This window comes from Petromyzon marinus, chromosome 10 (genome assembly GCF_048934315.1).
Source record: "Petromyzon marinus isolate PM22_M1 ecotype Great Lakes invasive population chromosome 10, UKy_Petmar_22M1.pri1.0, whole genome shotgun sequence".
NCBI classification, from domain to species: Eukaryota; Metazoa; Chordata; class Hyperoartia; order Petromyzontiformes; family Petromyzontidae; genus Petromyzon; species Petromyzon marinus.
In genome coordinates, this window is record NC_133676.1 from 4,830,183 (window position 1) to 4,857,368 (window position 27,186).

General features: G+C 53.5%; 1 protein-coding gene across 4 annotated transcripts in view; it reads right to left on the reverse strand.

Moving 5' to 3' along the window:
• Nucleotides 1-1,527: 1,527 nt before the first annotated feature.
• LOC116941059 (uncharacterized) overlaps nucleotides 1,528-27,186 on the reverse strand; it is a 58,198-nt gene continuing 32,539 nt past the window's right edge. The window contains exons 3-8 of one of the 4 annotated variants that reach the window (XM_032951655.2): nucleotides 19,723-19,815; nucleotides 16,445-16,657; nucleotides 10,986-11,138; nucleotides 7,475-7,949; nucleotides 6,597-6,804; nucleotides 1,528-3,377 (exon numbers count right to left, since the gene is read on the reverse strand). In XM_032951655.2, the coding sequence (XP_032807546.2) occupies nucleotides 2,852-3,377; nucleotides 6,597-6,804; nucleotides 7,475-7,949; nucleotides 10,986-11,138; nucleotides 16,445-16,657; nucleotides 19,723-19,815 (1,668 nt within the window). In that variant the 3' untranslated portion in view covers nucleotides 1,528-2,851. The remainder of the gene's footprint in view (nucleotides 3,378-6,596; nucleotides 6,805-7,474; nucleotides 7,950-10,985; nucleotides 11,139-16,444; nucleotides 16,658-19,722; nucleotides 19,816-27,186) is intronic. The other 3 variants (XM_032951657.2, XM_032951658.2, XM_032951659.2) reach the window with 3 other exon arrangements.

A 27,186-nucleotide genomic window follows, 5' to 3' on the forward strand; every position in this document is an offset into this window, starting at 1 on the left:
CTTAGCGCACTCCAAAATTTGGAAGAACCACACTCCTTGAAACGTCGTTCTGTCCTCCGCCATTCAGATGTACCAGTGGTTTAAGTTCAATTTCATGTTTTTGTCTTAAGCAGGAGTCTTCAGCGGTCCACATAACAACCAGGTTGCGTTTTTGCATGTCGCGTGATGTCACCGTGTTACATGCACAGAGGTGGATGGGTCACAAGCACCTCCGATTAGCACGGTTGGTTACGTATGGTGCGAAATAAGTTTAACATGCATCATGACAACTTGTAATCACATGAGCACTAATCTACCTCTGGTCTCCTGTTTCATTCATCAGTTGTTTCTCTCTCTTTCGTCTCGCGAATCTGTATCTCTAGGCCTAAGCGAGCCATAGCTTGGCAGCCCATAGCTTTGGCTGGCCACTGCAAGAGCCTTCGTGAGCCAGATGTGGCCCCCTCACGGTCAGTTGGAAGAACCTTGGTCCAAAGCATGGCATGATTGTGCCGTCAAATAATAATTTGGTTATTCCATCTTAATTGAGTTGTGAGATATTGATGTAATGCATTTACGGTTATGACGCCTTCCTGGTTTATTGGCAAAGAATCACATTCCCGTACATTTTAGTCAAAAAGTCATTAGCCAAATGTCGTATTGACCTTTGCAATGCAAAAATATTTCTCAAACGAAGATCAGAAATTCATTTCTGCATTTGGAAATGTAAGACTGCAATAATTTAGTGCGAGTTGAAGTTAGTATTTTAGTTTTTTCTCTCCAAATGTCCTTTTTGGCTTTAATATTGATCAGGTGTTTGGCTTTTGTGCGTACATGTGTTTTTTTTGCTTAGTCGACCGCTAATGGGGACATGGTGCAGATGACGTTAGGCCCATTCCGGAATATTGATTGGGGCTGTGGTTCACTTTTGGGGCGTAATGAGAGGTTGTGCGTGTGGGGAGCGGTGGTGGAGCGGTTAGCGCGCTGTACTACGAACTTGGCGGCCCGAGTTCGATTCCCGTTCACGGCTGACACCAGTGACGATTATCTGCACCGGTCCTGGGCTTTCCCCTAGGTCGACTCTGCCTCACATGAGTACCTGGTGCGGTGTGCAGTAAACATAACCATGAGGGAGACAAAGGCGGCCGGGCGTGGTGCTGGCCACCCACCCTCTCGTGTGCCGTGCCGGCCTTCATAGGTGCCCGCTAACAGCACTTGCCCCAGCAGTCTGGTAAAGCTATACGGGGGGATCTTTGTCTTTGCGCTGAATTTATCCAAAGCGCGTTCCGGCGCGGCGGGAGATTTCGTGCTTTTTTGTTGTTGTTGTTGATCCAACAAAAATAGACATGGCAGGAGGAAAAGGGTCGAGAGCCGCGTCGTGATCTCACGGTGGCTCTTGTCTCGTGAAGCCGGCTCCAGAGTCGGCTCGTCGGCGTGGGTCTCAGGAAGCCGCGGAAGAATATCAACAACCACGCGCCCGCGGTGGGGTCGGTGGGCGGCTGGGTGGTAGCAGCAGCAGCAGCGACGTTTTGAGACGAGACGGCCACTCGCTAATTGTTACATTGTTTATTTTAAATAATCAACCACTGCAAACAGGAAATGTGAAAAAAGGGAATGTACAGTAGATACAGTAGTACTTGTGCAATTTCTGGACAAGGGTGTTGGTGGTTGGGTTGTGGTGGTTGGGTGGTGAGTGTTGGCGCGCGTGTGAACGGTACCAACGCCACACGCCAGAGGGAGGTTTGGGCAAGGGCGCGCGAATGATAGCGACAGCGTACAAAAGCAAAATTACGCAGGGCAAAAGCTGTCGAAGCGGGACTTTGCAGTTGAGCTATTGCCGCAAGACAAATTTGACACAAAAAAACTAAACTTTCCTGAGTCTTAGCCGTTATGTTTAAGGAGAATACCAGGTCGCTTTTTTTTTAAACGATCGATAACGCGGCCGATTGATTCATTACATTAATCATTTGAGACGTCCGCTTTCGTTTAAAAGTATCGAACACTCTGTAACACTCACAAATACCATGTATATCGAGGGATTAAAAATACGTAAATACATATGAGGTACTGCAGAACCACCTAAATTCGTGTTGCCTGCCGTGAAAACACGTTGACGATCGGAGAGCATTCTGCCTCGAGCTCCAAAAACGAAAAATAAGGGTTGTATTTATTTGGCACTGGTTCAACAAAACACAGGGCGTCTGCGCAGATGGACGGGGCTGCACGTTTTTAAATCACGAGGTCGGGGGGGGGGTGGTGGTGGACGTCGACTGGTTCAAAAAGATATTTCTGTTTTGCTACTTGACCGCCGGACCTTTTCGTCGGCCCAACCCTCGCAACAACAACAAAAAATCGGGCAGCCCGTTGCGGGGGGGGAAGGATGCACAGGGGTCTCGCGTCTGTCCCCCTCGACCGACACGGGGGAGGGGGCCCCGGTTGCAAGCTGCCCTCCCTCGGCTTGTTGGGATTTGACGTCCACGAGGGGAGTCGCGGAGGATGCGTTCTGCGATTTACAATTCGTTCACGGATAAGTGTGCTTGTTATGTTCGCAGAGCGAGCTGGGTTTATTTTTATTACAACGACGATTCCAGCCATGCGCAAATCAAAGGAGTGCTTGCTGCGCGAAGCAGTTGGTTATGTAAATGATGTCAATCCGAGTAATTGCTGAGAACTCTACGCAAGTCTCCGTTCAAATTTTGGCCCACGCGTAAAATTCAAACTGCTCTCGTGCAAACGTTCTTCACAGCGAAGAGGGGCAAGCGGTAACGCGTCCCTGACCGGCTCGTGAGTACATTTGTAGGAAGTGAACCGTATCGTGTGAAGTACGTCACGCGCTGCACCCGCCGTTCCGTACGCGCCGCGAACAGCGGCCGAACTAGCAGAGCACCGGGTGCGTCTGCGGCGGCATCGCCGCGCCCGCCTGGGGCCGTCCTCGCTCTCCGTCGTTTTGCGGCGGTCCCAGCAGGCCGACGACGCCGCTCGGTGGTCCCTGCGAGCTCGGCTTCGGACTCGCCGTTAGGTCGGGCGGCCGGGCGGCGGCGGCGGCGCCGGCGCCGCCGGGAGCCGCGGCGGTCTGCGGCTCGCGGCTCTCCGGGGGGGTTCCTGTTCGGTTTGCCGACGGGCAAGCGGCGCCGCTGTTCCGAGACTCGGGCCACCCACCGGCTAATCCGGGGGCTGCCTGTCCTCTGCTGATGTGCGCCGGTTTGGTCAGCAACGTGTCTCTGTCCATCACCAAGGTGCGGCAGGAGGAGGGTGGCCCCCAGTCGGCTTCCGACGTGCCCTCGAGGCAGCTCAGTGACGCACATCTGATGCTCCGAATGGAGATGAAGGCAGAATTGCTGTTGGGGATGAAGTTGACTTTGTTCTTGTCCGGAGAACTAATTGTCACGGTTCCGCCAAACCTGAAATGAAAAAGATGCCCAGGTATGAGGGTTGCGTTCAGCTGATAGACACATTGTGGGAGGGGGGGGGGGATTGTTGGAAGTATTTGGACGAAAGCTCAAAATATAATTTTTTCCATTTCAAAGTAAAACACTCCGGAGGTGATGCAGTGAAACGCCTCGCTTATATTTGGCTGACTGTTGATTCGGGTTTCTTGCAAACGGTTTTCCATTCTGTTCGGTTGCTCAAAACAAACGGAAGAACCCAAGTGACTCACATTATTCACATACACAAAAAGCAAATGTAAACAGTCCAAAAGAAAATTCCTCCCTTTTTTTGTACGTTTCTGAGAACCGTGCCGCACGACTGGCAAGGAGGTGGCTGCTGCCACCACAGGAAGCTCGCGGCCACTGGAAACCTGGCACCACCCGAGCCATCGCTACCCCGCATTTCAAGAAACGCGCGCCTGGGCATCGGGGCCCTCTGTCCAACTCGCACCACCGCCACCGCCGGCAGGAGTGGTAGGAAATTACAACTTTGGCTTTTCTACAGCCAGCATAACATTCAACTTTTAAAAAAAGCAGATGGTGACTAATGTTCAGGTGGTGGTCACTGAAATAGCAATGAGCTTCGGTCGAAAGTAGTAATAATAATAAATGGGACTGCCCAAACACTTGTAATGAGCAAACATTCAAATGTAAAAGTAACGAGAGTGGGTGGATAGGGGGGGGGGGTGTGTGGAATGAAGGGGTGTGCCGGTGCATGGGTGTGGAAGCCCGGGAGCCACGGCCCTCCTGGGCTCTTTCCATCGATGTTGAAATTACGAACGGTGGAGAGGGGGAGGAAGGAGGGGGGAGCGTTGCCATGCAGCTGAAAGGAGGCCGAGCGCCAGCGCAGACCTCCGTTACCTGCCCGGCGCCTCTTATCCAGCGGCACGTCCCCCCCTCCGCCCCCATTGTAACGGTGGCTAGCTACGATGGCTCGGTGGCACGTGTAACCGCCTGCGGGGAAGTGTAAACCGTAAGCACACGTGTACGGGCCCGCACGCCGTGTGCTGAGAGCCACAGATACGACGCAGTTCTTAAAAACGTCCTCTGCGCGCTCTCCCATGCCTCGGTGTTTTCCCCATGTGCAGTCTGTTCCATAACGCGGTAGTTGCGTTCCTCAAGAATAAAAAAAATGGCATAAGAAGTAATATATAATATGGGGTAAAGCACAGTCCGTGATAACACGTGCGATGCGTATGCAGGCTTAACAAAGACTGAGACGCGTGAGTAGCATCTAGAAGCATCCAGCAGCATCCCGCCTTGTGCGATGCTACGCCGAGGCAGCCGTACGACCGCTTATTCCTACTCGCGCGGCTTAGTTCTGTTCACTCGATCGTGTTATATCCAATTCGCATTATAAAAACAACACGCGGCGTTCTAGGAGAACAGACGGTACTAATCTCGTCGATTCCAATGCAACCTGAGTTGTTACTTACTGCCCGCGCCGGATAACTGATAATCCATATTGTGGTGGGGCCCGAAAAGACACCTCCACCTGAATTGTTCCTCGTGTGTGTACGTGTACGTGTGTGTGTAGGGGAGCGGTAGTGTAGCGGTTAGCACGTTGTGGTATGAACCCGGCGACCCAGGTTCGATTCCCACTCACGGCCAACACCAGTGACGATTATCTGAACCGGTCCTGGGCCTCCCCTAGGTCGACTCAGCCTCAAATTGGTACCTCGTGCAGTGTGTAAACATCGCCACTGGGGAGACAAAGGCGGTCGGGCGTGGTGCTGGCCACCCACCCCCTCGTGTACCGTTCTGGCCTTCATAGGTGCTTGCTAACAGCACTTGCCTCTACAGTCTGTTAAGGCTACACGGGGGATCTTTGTCTTTATCTTTTTAGTCCACCCAGTCAGTACAGTGTGCAAACGTAAGGTTCAGTTGATTTGAGTAATTTTTGTTCACCTGGGGTAGGGCCTATTGAGCTACATTTTTCAACGGGTGCAGCGGTGACCCTGGAGTGGTGGGAGTGGTGGGAGTAGTGGGGGAGGTGGGGGGGTTAAATCTGGATACAGAAAAATGAATGTGCGTGTTGAACTTTTTTCGCAGAGTACATAGCCAACCATGCCAATCGGAGGTGCAAGATTCGTAGCATAAATACGAAAGCGGACAATTTGAAAAGGAAAATCCACAGCAGCACCTTGCGAGCTTCGACATCGGCAACGGGGAGACAACGGCCACACCACCCCACCCCCTCCTCGCGCGTTGTTACGGCCTGAATAGGCGCTCGCCCCAACACATCTGTTTGAGGCTGGATGAGAGACCTTCCGTCTTCTCTGTTTAAAAGCCCCTTTTTTTGGTAACGAGGTGGCCCCTGGGACGGATCTTCTGAGAGTTTTGTTTTCTGCCGCGACGGAGGAGAACCTTCACGCGGCTTCCGAGGAAACTGCGTCGTGCCGGGGCGACGGTGATGTTGGCACGACCACTCGGCGGCTCGCATCAGCATGTGAAGACGTGGCCAAATGACCCCGGGGCTATGTGACCGCCATGTCATTAAACTGGGTGTGACATCGGCAATAAATAGAGCACGTGATTATAATTACTATAAAATCCACGGAGCCACCGAGTGGCGATAAGCTCGGATGTGGTAGTAGGAATAATAATAATAATAATGATATTAATGATGCCCCTTTGTTTATCCTGGGAAATGACGACTATTTTTTCAGGAGGGTCCTAGGTTGGAAGGGAGGGAGGGGTGCTGTTGTGGTGTCACGGTTACCACACCGGACTTGCACATTGAGAGGTTGCCGCCGATTGACGGTGCATGTTTATCAATGCCCCCCTGCCTCTGTCCACCCGGCTATATGAATATGAACACCACAGATGTGTGGCCAGCGCGGAGGCCAAAATACCCTCCCAGAGGGGCTCTTGAGAGCTCCCGTTCCTGACAGTGGAGCCCCTTCCACCAGCAGTGGCGTGAGCGAGCAACTGCGGGTAGCTGCACCTATCTCCCCCTTTTTTTACCTTTTACCTGCGCTGGGATGTTTAGCCATCCCCACCAATGAGCATCTTGCATTGCGGCGAGGACAAACAGGTTTTTCGATCGTTTGAGAAATATTTCTGACACCCAGTGGATGATCCGGATCTAGACCAGGCAGCGCCACACAGGACCAAGATGATGATTGGGTGGCGGTGAGCGGGGGGGGGGTTGGCGGTGAAACGGGGGTCTGGGAAGAATGCAGGACTCACTGAGTGGAGAGCTCCTCGAGGTTGCAGCTGCCCACCGGGCTGCCCTCTCTGCCCTCGGGGGCCGGCCGGTCCTCGGGCCCCCGCGCCGCGCGCACCGGCTTAGGGAAGGTCGAGCTGCGGCCGGCGCGCGGCGCCGAGATGAGCTTGGGCAGGAAGAAGGCCCCGTCCACCGCCGCGACCGCCACCGCCGCTCCGCTCGCGGCCACCGCTACGTGGGAAGAGCGGTCGGGTCAAAGGGGACCAAGCGGGACGACGCCGCTGGGTTCGGCGCTCGCAGAGAGGGAATAACAAGAAGGGGGAGCTGTGGGTGGTGTGGATTTCATGTGCCTCACTGGAGTGGCAATGTACACTGTGGGGCTATTCTCAAATCTCCCCGCCCCTCTCTCCATCCGGCGGTATTAATGGGTACATGGTAGGGTGAGGTGTAGGTATTCCCACGTCTGGTCGGCATTGATGAGGTCGACCAACTGCGCACTAGGGTTTGATCTCGTAGATGCCCTTGCATCAGCAGCAGGTGCAAGGTCGCACAATTAGCAGACCACCAGTCGGTCAATGAACACTGAAACTCGTCGGGAGCTCCAATGGGAAAGCCTTGAACTCCCTAATGATGCACAATCCCACCGTTACTGTCCCTTGCATTTCAATGCTTTGTATACATCCGCATTGTGTTCTACTTTGCATTGAAACAGAGAAAGGAAGGGAACGCTCGCCCCTGCGAGATCCCACCGATCGTGCTGGAGCCGCACGTCTACTCCGCTCGCCACGGGCGTGACCCCGCGTGCCCGCCCACTCGCCCCCGCGTGCCCGCCCACTCGCCCCCGCGTGCCCACCCACTCGCCCCCGCGTGCCCGCCCACTCGCCCCCGCGTGCCCGCTCACCCCCGTGCGGCCCGTCGCTTGCGCCGGGGCCCCCGGACGACGGCAGCGGCGTCGGCACGGCCTCCGCCTCCACGCAGACGCAGACGAACGGCGACCGCCCGTCGGGCTGCAGCGGCGCCGGCCGCGCCAGACACGGGGGGGACTCGGGCCCTTCCGCAGAACCGAGCGCCGCCACCGCCGCCGCGCTCCGTCGTTTGGCCGCGGCCTCGGCACCGGCGACGCCGCCGTCGTCCGCCCGCCGCGAGGGCGACGCGGCGGGCGCTGCCGCCGCGTCCGCCGGGCGGGTCGCGCCGCCGGAGCCGCCGTGGACGGTCGCGGCCCGGTCCCGCGGGCCCCCACGCTCCGGCGAGCCAGGGGTGCGTGCGTCCCTCCGTGCCGGCACGGGGGGCGTCTGCGTGTCCACGGTGCGAGTGGCGCTGCTCCGCCCGGGGGGGCATGGCAGCGGGGCCCGGTGGCCGTCCGGCGCGTTCTGTAACTACGGGGAGGGAAGGGGGGAGGGCTCTGTCACACGCGTCTGCCAAGGGGTCTCACAAGAATCCAAGAATCTCTCGCAAGGGCAGACCGGTTCTTTCTCCAAAGTCTTTTTGGGTCGTGCCACGTGTTTGTCGTCATGGTGTCCCGGTGTTCCGCTTCAGTTTCTTCAGCAACTGAAAGTTCCTTAGAACTTGGAACGAAACGTCGGAAAACGTTCCAAACAACACGCGGCGGAAAAGACAGTGTAGCTCGACTGCTGCAACCTCCGCAGCCGTAAAAAAACGATTCGTAATTAAATAGCCGACGGCCGGGCGTCGAGGCGCTTCCCACCATGACCCCTCGTCTGTGATGGAGCGGGCATTCACGTTGTCGTTACCCACTTGAGGACCTTCCCGGAGGAAGAGGGCAAGGTCAGGACACTGAGCCACATTGGCGATCGATCGCAATCTGGTTTCTCTTTCAAGCAAAAAAAAATCAGACAGGGCTTCCAATTCCCGCTTAATCCAAGCAATTTTAAAAGACAAATACACGCCATCAGAAGCACATTATGGAGCAGATTTTCGCAGCAGCTGGGGCTCAGCTGGGATTTGGGGGTTTGGAGCGATAGACTCGCGAACGCACGCGTGCACGGAGGGTTGGTGGTGCAGCCACGTGCTGCTCATTGCTTTACTCCCCCACCCCGGGCCCTTCAGTGACTTGTGAGCCACACCTGAAATGCGTCATCACAATCACAGTCCCCAAATCGAAGGGTGTGACTGAGGTTGTCTTCAGAAATGGCTCCGTAAGCAATGCAACGCGTAGCGTTATCACTTTCAACACGTGCTCCGTGTATTGAATGTTTTCACTATTGATGAAAATAAATTGGTATGCTCACGACGAGTGCATCGAATCAGGCGTGTAAGGTCTATTCATTTACAGTTATACGTATGTATGTTGATCTTCATTCACACCGTACGTAGCCAACCGTGCTATTTGCATACAATTTTCATATAACGAACACTACACACAAATCTTATGCAAATTTAACCTTTCGGCTAGTAAACCCGAAGAGGCAAATGCACACGGCACAGTGAATATGAACAAGATGGAGGAGAATCAAACCTTGAATGGAATCTGTGACCTCGAATCGTGTCAAGTGACCCGTACAGGGGCCGGCGAAGCATCGGATTCATTCCCCATTTAGAACGTTGGGAGCGCTGACCCGTTGCACTCCACACGTTTCAATGTGGCCCTATTTGCGGATTCATATTCTCACACGACAATTCACATCGACTGCCCGATGGATATATATGGATGTAGAATTCACAGACAACGGCAGCGTGTTTGCCACGAAAAGCCATTCGTATGATGTGGGGGGGGGGGGGGAAGCAACGGGACACTCACTACAACGCTGGAGAAGATTGTGAAAAAAATATTCTAGAGTGGGCACGTAAATTAGACACTTCAGATCCAAGCGTACGGGGACGTGTGGTAACACACGTCCCCCGTACGCTTCCCCCCCCCCCAAAAAAAAACCCCCCATCAAGACAGGAGATCACTGCCGCCGTGTGTTCGCCGCCATTCATTTAGCGTGAAGACGGATTCGCACCTCCGCAATCCCGCGATGGATTACCGCGCGAGCTTTTATAGCACGTGCCATTTTTGAAGCAGCGCGGCATCTTGATGAAAATGTGGCAGTTGTGATGACGACGACGACGATTGATGCTGCGAAACTTTTCATCAACGCGAACATCGCCGCAAGCCGCGAAGCATGTGGCGGATGGTCGCTTTGTGGCAATTTAATTCAGAACGGGGCGCTGTTTTTGTTTGTTTGTTGTTGTCATGAAAGGGATGCAGTTAAGCTCCGCTTACTTATAAATCACACACCTGATCCCGACAGGCGCTGTACTGTGCCCCCCTAAGCCAGGATTTTCCTAAACGTTGCTTCCAAGGGCTAATCCTCCTCCCACGCAAACACACGCACTCTCCGCTCTCGATCACGCCCCGCCAGTTGACGCGCGCGGCGACTCGACGGGCCCCAATTGCGCCGGAGGCAGAGGTTCAATTCCCACAGCTGCGAAGGAATTTTCACCAAGCAGCCGCCCTGCTGCGAGGCGAGAGGCGAAGGTCCCGAGCGGCGTCGCCGAGTCGCTCGCGGCCCTCGACTCGAACGTCACGTTCAACCGTTCCTGAGATTGACGCCACGACAGGCCTCGCATTCTTAAAGCCCGCGCGGGCGTGGACGCGGACACTTTGCGCCCGCACGTGCCAGTACGGCGCGCCGCCCGCTTTGTCGATCCGCTTGTCGGGTGAGGGCCATCCCACACACCGTGATGCGCGATTTGACCGTACTTCACCAACGCACCAGCCTGTGCGTGTTGGTGAAGGCAGGGAGCATAGGTTCGGATGTTTCTGTTCGTGATGGGTTTTCCCATCGTTTGTAGATCTCAACTGCATGTTGGGATGCGAGAGAAAACCGCCGTGCAGCGATGCTGCAGAGTGGGCAGGTCGGCTCCCGGTGTCGATGCCTCTGTTGTTGCGCTCGAGGCTCGAACCCTTAGCTCCTCGGGACGCTGCCGAATATGCCCCTGCACAGGGCTTCGTTTTTCAATAATTGCCACGTTGCTGGTAGCGATGGGAGATGTTCCGTATGTGGTGTGCCGGGAAAAATGTTTGCCGACCCGGCTGAAATCGATTAAGCCGTACAAGCATCGCAGTGACGCGTCCGGCACATCGCTTGATATTGCGATGGGCGCACTTCCGATTAGCATGGTTGGCTACGTACGGTGCGAAAGGGCAAATGAGAAATTTCCCCAGGGCCTAATATGCCAGAGGGGCCCACAGTAGACAAAAAAACATTGCAAAGAGTAGGCTTGTTTATTCACATTTAACTTTCCATGCGAATATAAACAATTCTATCCTTTACTACACTATTAACTGCTTATGAATTGCTGTAATGGGGGGAGGGGGAGCGTCGTCTTTTGCACTGTGGTGTCGCAAGATCGGAGGGTCTCTGAACCTGGCCGCGGCGGGTCGAGGTCGTGCGCCGCTCCGTTACCTGTCGGCGTGCACGGTCCGTGTCCTCGTTGTGCAGGAAGACGCCCTCCAGCTCCTGGTTGAGGCCCTCGAGGCTGCCCCGCAGCCAGGCCAGGCCCCAGCGGCCCAGCGGCACGGAGGACACGGGGATCGAGTCGCGCCGTGGCCACGACGCCTGCAGAAGGGAGGGGAGGGAGTTTGTCACGAATCGCGCGGCTCTATACGACACTGTTTGTGGATTTGGAATCTTTATTTATGCTGGAGGAATCCGAGGAGCGATGGCGTTCTGTTTCGCAGGTGTCCAGTCGGGGCGGGTCAGGAAGTTAAAACAACAAACAATACAAAGACGCGATAGGAGTGCAAAGTATAGGAAAGGTAAGCAAATCACAACAAAAACTTATTTTTATTTTACCAGCTAAAGCCAACTGAGCTATTAGCGTCTGTTTCAGAAATGACCGGGCCACAAATTATATTTATAGCTCGACGAAGTGGCTTATCATGTGAAAAATCACAGCAGCCAATGAATCTAAATAATCCAAACGCGTGTTTCTAAACGTGGAGGGAGGCTACATGCGATCGTAGTGCCTTCTAGCGACGGGACCACAAAGGCTATTACCAATGTAGAAGAGTATCACCTGCATGTGCAAACAGCCTGCGAACACTCTCAAAGTTTACACCAGAAAGATATATATATTGTTTTTCTCTTGTTCATCAAGACTAAGGACTGAGAGGCAGCCAAATGGGAGAACAGGCCAGAGAGGATGCCCACAGTGGAGATGGGGAGATGATATCGACTCGCGCATCCGGGAGCGAGATTATCTATCCACGGCTGGATGAAGGCCTCCGCTAGCCGTCGCCATCTCTCATGGTCTCGAAATGCAACGAATCATCGAGTGCCTGCACGCGAGTTGATCGCATGTGTAGGAGCCAGATGGATTGTCGTTCCCTCCTTTTGATGCCACTCCTTCATTAGTCTTGACATTTTATTTATTTTTATTCTTCACAATTCTGGCAAATCGCCTGATAGGGCTGGTTGTAATCACCAGCGAAACGTCGTACTCGAATTGTAAATGTTGTGGGTTTACTCTCGAACACACAACCGGTGTGCTGAAGTAGTCACTAACTGGCACGTTCACGTGACAAACCTTACTAATTCGGCTGTGTCGGGTGGTGGCGGGTTAATGACACATTTATATTTATGCGATCTAACAAAAAAACATTTTATTATGGATTTTGTTGGTATTTTAGTATAAATATCAACGTACGATATACTATAGGCCTTGGCTTTGAACAGAATACACATTACGTGCATTAACCTGGCTACACACAGGTTAATGCACGTAATTGGAGAGTAAGTAACAGATAGTTTCGCGAAATCGAATACGTTGCAACACATGTGGTCTGCATTTAGTTTTTCAACTCTCGTAGCCCGCCTGGCGTGGGGGAAAGCAGTGGCGCAGTGGCTACTGCACCGCACGATCAAACCCGTTAACCTGAGTTCGACTCCTGTCCGTAGGCGAGCTGACTTGTGACCCCCCTCCCTCCAGCCCTGCTTGGCGCCGTTCTCCACGGCGTTTACCGACCCCCGGTGATTGCATTAAAAACAACAAGCCAGCAGCCCAGAAAACGTTTTTGAGCATCTGATAATGCGGAGGAAACTGCCTCTGGCAATTGGGGTATGCAGTCACCCGCAGCCTTGCTGGCAAGTGTACAGCCACCTTTGTCAATACACTGCCGGACGAAGGCCTTTCCACGCCATGTCGATCGTTAGTGTTGTTTGACCATACTTCACACTGATGTATGGACTGGGGACTATCATTCTCCACCAGAATCTGGACATCCATGATGAGAGAGCTTCGCAGCCTATCGGATTCCTCCAGTCTAAATAGAGATTCTGTTTCTGATATCCTGCGGTTGGAATCAAGGTCGGGTCGCCGGGTTCGGTAGGGCACCGCGCCAACCACCGCTCCACCCACCAGCCCCGCAGCCTTCGACTGCGGCACAGCCAACAGTGTCCGTCCACCTCGGCGGTGGCTGCGGTGGAGATCCTCTTGGGGGTGGCATTGGGTGGGAGAGGTGGAGGCGGGGGGGGGACGGCGCCCCCACCCCCCCCCCCCAACTCGTGCGTCCCCCATTCAGAGGCCGCTCCCCACGTGGGGTGGGGCGGCACTCGGGGCCCGAGTTAAAGAGGTCACCGCGACCATTGCCACTGATGCCACAACTCTCTCCGCCGCCGAGTGTGTTGTCGTTCTCACACACACCACCCTCCCCTCCCCCCCCCCGGCTCTATCTGCCCTGCATCTCGTCCACGGACGCGGCCCTGCCACTGGCATCTGCTACCAGGGTCCTTAAGGAGGCCATGCGTAACAATCAGGGCCGGATCCAGGGCCGGATCCATCTTTGCCCCTGGGGTACCAGAGCAGAATCCACCACCCCCCCCCGCCGCTCCTCTCTCGACCCTGCTGCATGACCTTCGTTAAACGGGGTGCATACAGAACCGCGTGTGGCACGACAAAGTCAATTAAGTCAAACTTTCAAACTTTAAACACGCTTGAATCCTTAAGAATTTAGAAGGGGGGGGGCTAATCAGAATCAGAATATTTATTTATACTGGAGAAATCTGATGAGCTATGAAGCCTTTTTTGGCAGTGGGGGGCTCTGCCCCCTCCAGCCCCCCCCCCCCCCACCCAACGGGGCTGTCCTTCGCTCCTCCCGTTACACACACGGACACATGCAAAAATGACCAACCCATTAGATCTTAAAATAAAAATGTATTGTACTTTTTTTTCTTTCCCGTGGGTCTCTCTGGAGTCATGGGCCCTGGACTAATATCCCGTTTGCCCCTCCTAAATCCGGCTCTGCTTCCAAGCGTCCCTTGGCTGTGGTCAGGGAGTAGCATCGCCACCTCACCCCTCTTCCTTCCCCCCTTGCCCTCGATCCTGGCACCTCCTCCCTCCTCACAACACCCCCGAGGCTGCCGGTCGCCGGGATACAAAGAAGCTGGGGGCTCGCTGCTGGCGACGCGCGATTCAATGGGGGCCCCGGGCTCCGTTCCGGGAGTGGAAATTAATCAGAGCGCGGAGACGGCACCGCCCGCCGAGCCGAGAGAAAAATCATTCCCCGTCGCCAACGGCGCCGGCTCGGAGGGGCGATACATCGCGACGTGGGGGGGAGGCGCAGGCCCTGCAACCGCTCGCTGGCCCCACTGCTTGCGGAAGGGCCAACTCGAGAGGGTTATTTTAGCCGACTCCTCCGCACTGGCCAGACGCCTTGGACGATTGACTAACCCATTTACACCGCTGGGGGGACAGAGGTGGGGGGAGGGATATAAGAAACCTGCCATGCCAGAAGGTTGCACCGGTGACCCCTGGTTCGCAAGTCCGGTGTGCCAACTGCTCCACCACGGCACGTTGGGAGAAACTCGCGTGAATTTGAGATCGAGAGAGAGCGAGCGAGCGAGCGCGAGGACTTGCTACTCAGAAACATCGAACGCTGCACCGCTGCCGATTAAACGCAGTGCGTGTAAAAAAATCTCACACGCTACCGCCCGTAAAATGATCTCCGATCAGGTTGTGTTTGACCACAGGCTGGAGGTGCGATGAGAATTAGGACATTTTCCGTGGGCGTGCGCACACCTGCGAATAAAGTCGTGACCGCGATTCGAAGGTTCCTGTCGTGTGATTTCCCCCAAAGGCATTGTGTCCACACGACCTTCCCTCGTGCCATCCTTGGCAGGAACTATTGTCCCAGCTGCAGGACGCTGTGCCCGGTATCCTGTCGATCCTGCTCTGCCTACTGTGGTCTCGAATGACTAGACATGATTATATTTTTCGTTACTTATACGTGTGCTATCCATACTATATACCTACTATAATCACTCCACATCGACCAGCGTCCCTCATTAATATTCATGAGCAGGTGACGTCCTCCAAATGGGCACCCCCCCCCCATTATTATTACCGACTATACTGAGTCAAGAATGTCTGTGTGCAACGCTCGTGACGTCACTCCACGTCGCCCAGCCCCCATTAATAATCATGAGCAGGTGACGTCACTCCACATCGAACAGCCCCCCTCATTAATAATCATTATAGATCCCCCCCCCCCCATTCATAATAATTATCGGCTAACGTCACTCCACGGGGGGGGGGGGGGGCGAGTCGCCTCCTCCCCCCTCCTCGGCGTCAACTCACAACCCTCACTACAAAGGCAGAACCCTCACGTCACGTGATCTCCGTAACGCTGTTGTTGAGACATCAAAGTAAAAAGGACGTCGTGATGAACAAGGGATTATAACCTTTAAATGAAATAGGTCTGTGTCACTGCGGCCTTACAAATTGCACACGAATTGATGCAATGAATATCACGTCGCGGTCTGATTTTCACTTGCAAGTTTCAGATTTACTGCAATACACCCGTCCTTGGACGAGCAAAAGGCTAGTGTATTAACAATAACAGTAATGCATGTGTGTATGTTGAACTTCTTTCGCACCATATATAGCCAACTGTGCTAATCGGAGGTGCGGATGACCTTCATGACCTTTATGTACCCAGGAAGGCCACACCGAGTCTCGGCTCTTTTTTAAGAGGGCCCTGCCAAGTTTTCGCGGTAGCGGGAACACGACGCTGCAATTAGTCATTTTCAGGAAACAAAAATGTCAACAATGGGATGTTCCGCCGACACCGATGAAGTGCAAACTAGCACATTGATAGCAACAACAACAACAGAAAGCTGTTTCAAAAAAGGCATTCTGAGGGCGGTACGGTGAAGCCACCATGGTCGCACGTCCTGAAGGCGTCGAGAACCCCGCGTCGAGTGGCGTGGTGCCCAAGAGCCCCCGCCACTTGACTTAGGTTCAGCACCGTGGGCGCGAACACTCGCTCGCTCTTCAGATCATTGAAAACCTTAATAACCTAGCACTCCGTATCGTAGGAAAAACAAAACTTGGGGTAACAACTCCCAAGGCTTAAGAAAAAACACTGTATAGTTTTCTAGTTTTCCTTCTCAAGTACAGGGCCATCCACGTGTTTTTTTTTCGTCCTCAACCCTCCCCACCCCCAGCTCAAGCAGCACCCCAGAGGGGAATGCTCCAGGTGGTGAAATCCTGAGCTATAGGTACTTGCGTGTGTCATTGTGTATGCGTGTGTCTTTGTGGTGTAGCGGTTAGCGCGCTGCACTGCGAACCCGGCGACCCGATTTCAATTTCCCACCACGGCTAACACCAGTTACGATTATCTGAATGGGTCCTGGGCCGTCCATCGGTCGAGTCGGCCTCAAATGAATACCTGGTGCAGTGTGTAAACATCGCCACTAGGGAGACAAAGGCGATCAGGCGTGGTGCTGGCTCCCCACCCCCTCGTAGGTGCTCGCTAACAGCACTTGCCCCAAGTCTGTTAAATGTTATATGGGGGATTTTTGTCTTTGTATGTGCGTGTGTCCGTACGTGCGCGCGTCTGTTCTTGCGTTGTGTCCGTACGTACGTGCGTGTGTCCGAGCGTGGCCGCAGGGCTTCCGTTGTTCTCGCGCCACGCGTTGTGATGCTCGCTCTGGGGGGCCGCCCTGTCCGGTGGCTCGACCACATCGCGTGTCCCCCCCACTCCTCCTGCTCCTGCTCCCCCTCCTCCAGGTGTGACACCGGGCTCGCCCACACCCCGGCTCTTGCCACGCTGCAGCTGCTGCCGGAGTTTCACGATCTGCCGGGAATGTCCACGAACCGCGCTCAGCGCTCCGGATCACGTAGGCCGGTCCCGTGGGATTTTAACCTCAACCCTCTGGAATGTCACCGGTTTTACCATTTTTTTTCACCTGATGATGATTGCGTGTGTTGCGATCGAAATGTCGTGATATTTGATTATTTTTAAAATTATTTTTCTATCTACGTGGCTTTACCGAAAGACCCAAAGAATACGTTAAGAGAGCTTTATAGGGCCCAACTGCGCAGTGGGGTCACGACCTTCCGCACCCCCCCCCCCCCTGCCCAGAACCACGCCACTGACGCAACAATTCTCGTGAGGGATTTTTTGGCATGTAACAATATTTTTAGGCGATTCCACTCCGCCCGTGCTAGCGAGGTCTTGTCACGACGAGATGGAGAGGTTTGAATTATGAAGGCTCGTGGTGAGCGGGGCACTGTCCTGTGTTCGTGTCAAGAGGAGGGCCCCAGACGATGGACATCTTCTAACTATTGCTGCAGTTACTTCAGTCGGCTTCTCTATCCATACGAAGGAGCATATCTGCGTGTGTATATACATGTATGCCAGTCATCTCAGGCAACCCATGGCACCTGGGTCTGTCCCGTGACCCGTCAGCGAGCCTTTCAACAATCCACGTGGCCTCAAGAGTGCACCGCGCCTGCCATAGGCAGCCGCGGTGACGTCACAGTCACTTAGTGGTGAATGGCGGGTGTCGGGAAATATGTGCACCCTGCCAAGCACGTTCATTCCATGCCATTCAAGTAGAAATGTTTAATTCTTACGAAAGCAATTGACTTAAAAAAACAAATCGCAAGCGCAAAATCGAATTCACGGTCGTATTCGACCGCCCAAAGACCGACGGCCTCGCGCCCCGCCGGAGGGCCCGAGCCCCCGGCTCTCGGCGGTGCCAGCCTGGCGGTGGCCATCGTCCGCCAGGGGCCACGCGGCCACTGCCGCACGGACACTACGCAGTGAGCCCCGGTCGCCCCTGACAGCCACGCCCGCACAAAAGTCAAAAGTTCCGGACTAAACGCTCCACGCCAGGCTAATGGTGGGGTGGGCGCACACGTGCTCTGTTAATTTACACCAGGGCAGCGGATGACATTTCCCCCTACCGCTCCCCCTCCCCCACCTTGTAGAGGGAGTGGAGACCACCGGCCACACACGGGACACATCGGTCACACGGACTGACGCGGCGGCGTGAGGGGATGGCTCTGTGCCGCTCTGCCCGGATGATTGCTGTTCCTGGTGCTGAAAGTGGCAGCTGTGAATGGTGGCTCCTATGCCATCCCATTATGTTGACGATTCGCAGCATTTTACAAGAGAACAAAGCATTCTGAATGACGTAAACGCCTCCCACTGTGTCCACTTAAAACAAAATATTCAACAAATGGATCTTATATCGCGCACGGTGCATTGGCTGTGTCCTGGGCTCTCCGACATGGCATTGAAGCTTCATTAACAGCAATAAAGGATATTTGGTGGCTTAACGAAGTTCGTTGCAGTGATGGTACCATAATGATTCGATGAAGAGATGCCATTAGAGCACTAGAGCTCGAGTGTCAATGGCTTTAAATACTTATTTTCGAATTACAAAGCTCAAACTCAATCCGGTATGGATTTATATAGCGTGTAATACAATGCAATGTGTGTATATGTTGAACTTCTTTCGCACCGCACGTGGGCAACCGTGCCGATGTGCATTCGTGCAGAGTTTAAATGCAACCGCGTTTGTGTGCGGACACAGCGGACGTATTTACATTACAGCAAGAGGCAGCCAGTCATGGACGAAGAAAGGTCTTGAGTTTGGACTTGAACAATGACAGGGAGTCTACAGCACGAATAGCTGGAGGAAGCGAATTTCAGACTACGGGGGGGGGGCAGCAGAGGACAAGAAGCGACCTCCCACGTGACGAATGTTGACTGGGAACAGCCGAGAAACGCTGCAGCCGGGGTAAATGAGAGCTGTCTCTTGGGTTGTCTGTTCCTTGAAGTCACACTCCAGCTCTGTGACGAATCAGAAAGTACAAAACTCCCAAGCAACGATTTACCCCGTCCCTGTCCCGCCACGGCGCCTCGGGCAAGCAGCACTAATAGCCACGTCACCGCAGCCGGCTGTTTCGTCCATTTGATATCGCGATGGCTGAGCGTGTGTTCAAGTTCTACTTAGTTATTTTAAAAAATTTCGAAAAAGGCTGCAAGTCATAATAAACGCACGACCGATCTGGGACAACCCTGGGCTTGATAATGAACTCAAGGACAAGCCCGGGCATGTCCGTGCCAGGTCTGCGCGCTCTGCTCCACCGACCGCCGATTGCTCGCCTGGGACGACTTCAAACACGGTGCACAACGAGCAAATTCTACTTTGAAGGAATAAACAAAACGCCGCGGAATTGGCTTTTTTTTATTAAATGTAAACCGTCATCGTTGTTGGCACCGACAGTGACCTCCAAGTGCCGGCACGAAAAAAAAATCAAGGAGAAAACTTTAATTTTCTCGTGAAATTAGGGAGGGGGGGGGGGAAATAGAGAATGAAAAATGTGCGGCGAATGCCAGGCTCGGCTGTCGAGGCGAGTGGCTGGTTGCTCTCCCGATTTTACCGGACATCTGTGAAGGAGAGCTTCATGGCTGATCGGATTTCTCCAGGATAAATAGAGATTCTGATTAATTACTTAGGGTTAACGGCGCTGTGGTTAGAGCACTTCGCTCACACTTGGAAAGGTCGGGAGTTCAATTCCTGGTCAGCGAGTGTATCACTTTTGTGGGAACTCGACAGCGGGCGTTCTTTTGGAGGGACTGAGAATACTGAATTTCCACTGCTGGCTCAGGGTCACAATGAAGGTGACGCACTGCCCAGTACTCATTAATGCAGAGACCCAGCAAACGTGCAACAGTTGGGCCAAGGTTGGCACGTGGCTGGATCCGTTGGCCCAACGTTTCATGTTCAATGGGTGAGACACTTTCACCAGACTTTGATATTCAAATGGGCAGCTTGGATGTGAGATTCCCACACTCGGCTCTAATCATCCCAACTTCTGAATTCACTGCTAACGAAGACAGCTCACCTCTCGGCGTGGGTCAGCGCTGCCCCAGGAAGCCGAGCGGCGGTGCAGGCTGGAGCGTCTTTCAGGGGCCCGGTCTGTCCACGTGCAGGGCGTCTGCACGTGCGCACGCACGCACCACAAAGACAAAGATCCCCCGTATAGACTTAACATGCTTTTGGGGCAGGTGCTGATAGCTAGCACCTACGAAGGCCGGCACGGCACACGAGGGGGTGGATGACCAGCACCACGGACGACTGCCTTCGCCTCGCCAGTGATTTAAGGCTGAGTCGACCTAGGGGAGGCCCAGAACCGGTTCAGATAATTGTCACTGGTGTTGGCCGTGACCGGATCGCCGGGTTCATAGCGCAGCGCGCTAACCACTGTGCCACTGCTGCCCACCGCATTCGCGCGTCACCCACACATACACGTGCACACACACGCACACACACGCACACACGCGCACACACGCACGCACGTGCACGCATACGCGCGAGTGTCCACGCCTGCCCTGGGTCCGGTGGTCCCCCTCCTCGCTCCTCCGCGGGCCTCCCTTGCCCACGACGCTCCGCGATGCCGTCGCCACTGGCGTGTGCTGAGTAACGAATGTAATAATTACAGAGCTTATAGCCACGCGCTGGCGTCACGACGCCTTTGTCTCTTCGCCCACGTATGGTTCCGGCGGCGTCGAGGCAGCGCGCCCGTCAGACGATACAACGGCGGACGGCGGGGTCGCCCGTCACCGCTCGTGGTGGCAAGCGACGGGGATGCGGCTAAATAAGACCATTGACGAAGGGGGCTGATTGAACCCGTTTGCAAACGCAAACGTTGTAGTCGATTACAACGTTTGCATTTGCATCAGGCGTGTAAACATGCAAACGATGCGAAGCGGACATGGCCGATGTCGATTATTTATTCATTTTCCTCGCAGCTGTCTCGAGAGCCGAAGCATCTCCGTTACACACGCTCAGTAAATCGTCTACAGGCATCATCGATGAAGTCTGGAGAGCTGAATGGAGTTCTAAAGAACTCACAAACACCTTGTGAAAGACCCAATGCAGAAGATCCCTGGGTTTGATCTTCCACGAAGCTCATGGTCAACCGTAAACCGCATCCGCCGCACAAACCATGGCAAGATGCGGATACCTGATGCACAAATTAAAAACTCTCCAGTGTTGCGACTGTGGTCACCCAAAACAAACCGTACATGCGGATAACGACGCATTGCCCGATCCACAAAATACGGAGGAGACATCACAGCGATACCACTCCACTACTCGTGACGTAGTTATCTGGGCTTGGCCACCTGAATGTGAAATTGTAGTTGTTGCTCTCCATCTACATCGGCAGCCGTGCCAAAGAAGAAGAGCAAATTGCGACCTCAGTGCGAGGATTAAAGTCACCAAGATGTGCGTAACCCTAGCCGCGGCAGCACGGAAATGTATGTGAACCCATCATTTACATTTTGACAACGGGTTCGTGTTTTTCATCACTTATCGCACCCTACACTACATTTTTTTATTTTTTTAAAGTTACATTCTCCGATTTAAGGGCAAAATGGAAGGCAAACAGTATCGGGTTGATACAGCTGCGTAAATTAATAATAATTAACCCCCCCCCCCCCATTTTCTGCCAGCGTTTTAAAAAGCCAGGCATGTAAGAAGCGAAGCACCTATTGTGCCACTCCGTAAATGCAACAATTACAGCTCCTCTGAACGGCGTTCACTCAGCACCACCACGCACGGCGGAGGCGCGGGGGGGTGGAGCGAGGGGGCTGGCTGGGGGGGGGGGACCCCCGCACATCAAACACGGGAGTTGCTATGGAGGGAGGGGCTCCAACAAAGAGACCCACGCAAACATTCCTCCCATGCGTCGCAAGCCCGGGCACGCCACCTCGGGGGCCCCCCAAACAGCAAACAGCGCCCTCGTACCCTCTCTACCCGTGCCAGGTGGCTGGCGACTCGTCGCTCAGAGGGCCCACGCGAGCACCCAGACGCGCGCGACCGGCGCTGTCTGGCCGATGATGGCCGGGCCCGTAAAATTAAGAGTTTGCGAGCGCCTCATTTTTATTTGTAGCTCGCTCGCACGGCTTTTTCACACGGGGGATCCGAGGCTGGGTGAGCACAACAGCAGCAACAACAAAAGCAACAAAAAAGACGAAAAGAACATCAACGTTGCTGCAAACGACTGGCAGGGTCCATGAGGAATACTGCGCGGCTAACTAGTGGGGGAAAGAAAATGTTTTCGCGTGCAAGCGGAAAGGATGGGAGAATGATTCATTTCACACAACTGCACGGGTGACGTTGCCCTTGAACCTGCCAAGGGCCGCGGCACACATGGACAGTTATAATAATGACCATTTTGTTTGTTTAGAGAAGGCTCAGTGAGTCTTAAGCCTCTTCCCGGCAGCGTCCTTTATTGAGATGTTTGGTCAATCCCACTAAACGAGTGTTTCGAGTGTGGGAGAAAACCGGAATACCTGGAGAAAGCACTTACGAAACTCACCTAAACGGTTTTTTTTAATGTTACCAGGTAAGGCTATGTAGCTCTTTTTTAGAAGTGACCTGGCCTTCACAGGTGACAGCTCAACGAAGTGGCTTATCGCGTGGAAATGTATATCGGCCAAACACTCTAAACGTGCACGATGGGGGAGGAACACTGAACGCTCGGAGAGATTTGAATGTACCGCTTGCTGCGCTGCCACGGCTAAGCAGATTTGTTTTTGGGTGCTTCACCAATAGTTGTCGTGAAGGGCATTACTTCAAGAGCTGAGCAGTCATTGGAGATGACGGGTCACGCTTTTGCAAGGGTGAATACTCGGGTAAACAGGTGCCACATCTAATTGTGATCCGCCAACCCCAGCTCATGTCAGTTCAGCACCATTCGGTTCCCTCTCGTCTGTTTGTCGTTCAATCGGAGGCATTGCCATTTGATGCGTCAGCCTACAACGCCGCGCAGGAAAAGCCACCGGAAGACGAAACGGAAGTTGCGAAGCGTCGCATAATCCACGTGTATCGTCAGTTGTCGCAACTCACTCATTTTGCATTTATAAACGCCTATGTTTGTAAAAAATTGGCATTTTATTTCAGAGAAGTGGGTGCGGGCTGGCCGTTGGTTTGAGAACTTTGTGTTTTTCGGTCTGAAATTTGGATATTTCTCACGAAATTAATGCAGTACATGTGAGAAGCGCAGCCCTATCATCGATCCACTGCTGGATGAGAGCCTCCCCACGACGTTGCGAGCTACAGGGGCCAGGGGGGGTTGCTATTATGACGATACTAAAACCATGCTGGGCACTGCCGTTTGCTTAAGGTTGAAATAAATAACAGCACATAATTACAATACCACGGCAATCACATTTATGTATCCAGAAATGCCCGACAAGAGTTTCAACAAAAAATGTTGTTGCCTGTTGGGTAGAATATGAGATTCACCAGGGTGCACTTTAATTTTCATGGAGCACTATCTTGAGCTCCCCCTTCACCCCCCCCCCCCCCGCCGCCCCACCCCCTTAATATTCTTCTGCTCAGTACAGCTGATGTTCATGGAGAGCAGAGGGTCAGCAACCCGCGGCTTCAGAGTCGCACGCGGCTACTTAATGACTGCTTCGAGACGTAATTTTTGTCAGAACCGCCGTCTCGTATTCACGTTGCATTGCGGCTCTTGAAATACCGAAATTGAGGGTTTTTTATTGGACCGGATTCGAGAAAAAAAAAGTTGTGGCTCTTCTTGTTATTTTGGTTGCCGAACCCTTGACGCAGAGAGCAACGGCTGCAGTGCTACATCCAAGTGGCTGAGCCAGATAATTGATTCAGGAGCAGCGGGGTGGTGCATCGCTGCCCTGACGACGCCTCCTTCGGTGTTTGAGTCGCTACACGTTCCATGGTATCTGTTCTGAGCGGTGAACACAGTCGCACACTGACCGGAGTGTTTTAAAAAAAAAAATCCGTTTGTGAACCAACGTATCCGCATCTGCTGGTGGTGGCGTGGTTTTTTTGCGGTGGATGCTGTTGAGGGTTGTGGCCCCATTAGCTGCGCAGAAGATCGAAGCCGGGGATCTTCCGCGTTGTCAGATCTTTCGCGAGGAGGTGTTCGTTCGTGACTTCTTGTGAACTCCATTCGGCTTTGTGAACTTCATCGTTATGGGGGCTGAAGCTGCTTTGTGGAAGGTCAACTGCGTGGGTCCAAAAGGGCCCGCGAGACTTCAGGCGGTGGCGGCGGCGGCGGTGCTGGCGAGGGACATTATTGAGGTCCTCCTGGTGGATGAGGAGTACGTATTTCCACAATCCGCTGGACTTGCGGCACCAACCCTTTGGCTGTGTACAGACGGGGAAGAACCACACTGACTGGCGTGGCGAAACGTGGTCAGGGCAATTACCACGATCCATGCGGCCTGGACAGGCCTGCATCCAGCAGTGGCTTGACAGAGGGGCCAGCTGGGAATCCTCCAAATTTACTGAGAGGCAACCCCCACCGTGCATCGGAGTGGGAAGACAGCTCACCCTTGCTGTGCTACCATCTTCTGGCCATCTCGCAGCCCAGCCGGGTGGCAGTGTCACGAATTCTCTGCGTGATCCACCAACCCTTTGGTGTACAGAGCCAAAGGGTTGGTGTTTGTGTGCCGCCGATAAGTACATTTCCGTGTCAGCATCGATTCTGGAGCAGCGGGAGTTTGCCGTCAGGTGCGAGAACAATACTGCTGAGCCGCCCGCCGTCCGTCTGCGACGTTACACACCTCAACTCGATGTAGGAGGAATGGTGAATACTGAGCTCCTGTTCGAATGTGCTTAAAAAAAAACCGTTGTAAAAGTACCCCCCACCACCACCAAACAAAAATGGGAAGTGTGCATAAAAATAAAACAGCAACCAACTGCCGGATCAAATTGCTCGCATTTGCTGGTGTTTACCAGCCACGGCTCGTGGTGTAATAAGGTCGCACTCATTAACACACAGAGTGCTTTCCACAAATAAACCACAACATCTTGCTGATCTCGTCAAGGAGCATAAACCGTCACGCGAACTCCGGTCATCCTCGCAGCGGCTTCTGGCTCGGCCATCGAACAATGACGGTGGTCACCGCATCGCGCGCTTTCAGACGCGCTTCTGCGACCGTCTAGAACGCTCTTTCCTTCCGATATTAGAAAGCCACTGGAGCCACCCACTTTAAATCTAGATTGAAAACTCTTATTTTGTTAACTGCGTTATGTGTTTAGTTTGTTGATTAGCACGGTTGGCTACATACGGCGCAAAAGAAGTTCAACACACACACGTAATTCCGTCGCATGGATTTCTGCCAGGAGAACGCATCCTGGGCGGGGACGAAACACACGGGACGAGGGACGCACACACGGGATCGGGCGGCGGTCGCTAAAACATTTTGCGTCTCTGCGCGTTCGACTGCGCGGCCTTCCACGAATATTTTTTTCGATGACAGGGCACGCCGCAAAACCCACACACGTGGTAGAGCCATAATGAGAAATTCAAGTACATGGAGGAAGGAGTGACTTGCTGGAGTTTGATCAACAGAACAATGCGGGGCACGTGCTCTATCCCCCCCCCGCCCCCCTCCGTTATCCGTTATCCAGAAATGCAGATTGCTGGGATAAAAAGCGGTGCACGTCTGGACGACTCGTTTTTGCAGAACGGGAAATTTGATGTTGGTGCACGACTAACGGCCCTTTGGATCGATTTGAGAGAATAGATTTGAGAAGAGAGCGGTCTGTACAAGTGCATTTTGAAGATGCTGTGTCATGAGTGTTGTTTATTCATTTCCATTCGCAAACACGGCTACACATCAGTGGCGAGCAATATATCTGAACCGGTCCTGAGCTCCCCCCCCCACCCACCATCACCAAACCCACACTGACCGGCACGGCAAAGCATCCTCAATAAATCCCCACGACCGACACGGCATGAAGAGGCCCTCCCATCCTGCAGTGGATTGGCTGTAAAGCATTAAGTAAAGCAATTCACTCTCTCCCCCAAAGGGTTGCACAGTGGTATTTCCAAGCCTTGGGGCATTTTCCACGGGAGCCTGCGAATTCAAACAGGGTCCCCTTGCAAAGCGCGCTCCCGCATGCGAGTTTGCATGGTACGCGGGTATTAATATCGTCTTGGCAGCTGTCCATGAAAGCCTTATCTTTATTGTGCTGGCCTAGAGTTGACCGCACAGTGTGGCTCGGACCAGTTTTGCAGATAAGCGGCAAACAAGTGGCACGCAGATGTGCCGCCTCTCAATGTCACCTTAGCAGCGGCACCGCCGGGCTACTTTGCTCGCAAGTAAGATGGCCATGGACCACGTCAGCCAGAATCAGAACCTGTATTTATACTGCTGGAGGAGGAATCCGAGATGAGCCACAAAGCTCGTTTTTCGCAGATGTCCAGTAGGGGCACGGGGTCACAACCTGACAACAACAACAACACAATACAAAAAAAAACACGGCAGGGGTGCAACGTAATAGGAAAGATAAACAAATCACTTTAAATATATATACAAATAAACGACTCTGGTTTGGTGCTGGCCCAAGGCCGATAGACGTTACAGCCCGCAGAGACTACGGCGCAGACGTGTTCTCGGTTTGTGCTGCGCTACCGCCCTCCGACGTGTGACTCGCGTTGTCACCGTTGTTCGGGAACGATGTCCGACGTTTCGCCGCGCGTTTTTTCTGGGAGCTCTTCAACTCGTGGGATACTCGCGGAAACTTTACAAAGCAAAGTTTGACGCGTTCGTTCCGATATCCGAATTGCATTTCGTTAAACGTCGGAACCACAACCTGAACATGTTTCGGAGAGAAACTGCGGCCTCGAACTTTTATTTCCGCCGCAGGAGATAATTTATTTAATATATTTCAGACGCACGTGCACCTGTGGAGTCGTGGCCAGGAATGGAATATTACAGAATTGCATTCGGAAATTGAACTTGTAAGTGTCGTACGATGTGGTGCAAGTCTTTCGGGAAAAGGACATTTCCAAAAGCTATTTTATTAAAAGCCGCACCACTTTAACGCCTTTTAATTACACTTGGAAATGACGGTGATTTGCTCACCGCTTTGGATGCGTGTGAGGACGTTGCCAAACAGCACACGGCTGGGGCGTGTGTGTCGGGCGATGTTCAAACGCAGGGGGCTTCCTGTAGCAGCGAGCGCCCGTCCCTCTACATCACTGAACTTGTGCGCATTTTCACGCAAACTCTCCGAGATGGAAAATTTCCCCCCAAACAGTTAATCGTCTATCCATAAGAGGGGTTTTGTTTTAATTTGTGTTAGATCGCGTGAGTATATAAATGTGTCGTTAAACCCGCCACCACCCGACGCAGCTAATCGGTAAGGATTGTCACGTAAATAAAACGTGACAATTCGTCACTAGTTCAGCACTAACCGATGAGGTTAGTGCCGTGACGTACGGACGGCGATTACAATCAGCCTCATCAGGCGACAGCCAGAGAATTGTGGGGGGGGGGGGTAAATGTCATTGTCGTCTTTTGTGAGC